Source organism: Suncus etruscus, chromosome 15, assembly GCF_024139225.1.
Source record: "Suncus etruscus isolate mSunEtr1 chromosome 15, mSunEtr1.pri.cur, whole genome shotgun sequence".
Taxonomy (NCBI): domain Eukaryota; kingdom Metazoa; phylum Chordata; class Mammalia; order Eulipotyphla; family Soricidae; genus Suncus; species Suncus etruscus.
In genome coordinates, this window is record NC_064862.1 from 35,603,596 (window position 1) to 35,604,624 (window position 1,029).

General features: G+C 37.9%; 1 protein-coding gene across 1 annotated transcript in view; it reads right to left on the minus strand.

Annotated features, from left to right (window-relative positions):
• LOC126030743 (solute carrier family 5 member 4) overlaps positions 1-566 on the minus strand; it is a 44,127-nt gene extending 43,561 nt beyond the window's left edge. The window contains exon 1 of the mRNA XM_049788993.1: positions 432-566. Within this exon, the coding sequence (XP_049644950.1) occupies positions 432-566 (135 nt within the window). The remainder of the gene's footprint in view (positions 1-431) is intronic.
• Between the last annotated feature and the right edge of the window lie 463 nt (positions 567-1,029).

Genomic DNA, 1,029 nt, shown 5'->3' on the forward strand with positions numbered 1-1,029 from the left:
AACATAGCAGATAGTTTTGATCATTTTATTTATGAAAATACATCCTTAATTTATAAAAGCTAGGACTTCTAGGGATAGTTGGTAGCCTTACATGAATTAAAAAGAAAAAATAAATTAAGTTTTCAGCTCTCTTCGGTAGAAGGAAACAAAGGGAAATGACAGAAGTAAACTAACAACATTAACATCTCTATTCATTATTCTAGGGACTAGAAACTGAACACCAAATAAATCTCTCCTTTAAATTGATGGGATTTGTGGGAGGATAAATCAGCTCTGTAGACATTATGTCACACAACAAAATTATTCGGAAATGACACATCATGGCTATTAGTGATTTTTAGCTTTTCCACATCATGCTCCACCTTCCCCATGATATTTTATCCCCAAATCCTTGTGCTTATCAAAAAAAGTCCCACTGGGTCTCTACATACCCATAATCCAACAATCATCAACACAATGAAATAGATGACAATGACAGAAATGTCTGCAGGGTTTCGTATACGCTCTGACATCTCAGGTGTACCAGGGGTCTCGGGCATGGTGTCAGGGCTTGATGTACTGGCCATGGTGGCAGGTACTTTCCCTCATCCTAGGGATAAATAATCTTTACCTTATATTAGCTCTGGGTTAATAATCAACCGAGGACAGGTGGGGCAGGTATTAGAACCAACTCTTTGGAACGGGGACCTTTAAACCTCTTCTCTGCAGTTCTGAGAGCCTGACCCTTCAGTGACCAATGTTGGTTTATGGGAAGTGTTGAATGAGGGGTATAAACAAAAAGGGGGGTGCCAGTTGGGACTGTAAATTTGGGAGGATAATTCCTGAAAGGAAAGACAGTCTTTAAGAAGATTTGACCATGTAAGTGAGGGTGAGGGAGAGATGAAGAGATACTGAGGGAAATATATGGAGGTGAAATGTCCAACTCTAGTACGAGTGAACAACTGAAAGACTTGTGATTTATAGATTTTCAACTTCCAAGTTTTTTAAACTTTCAAGTTTAAAATAAAGTTTAAAATAAATCCTTGAAAA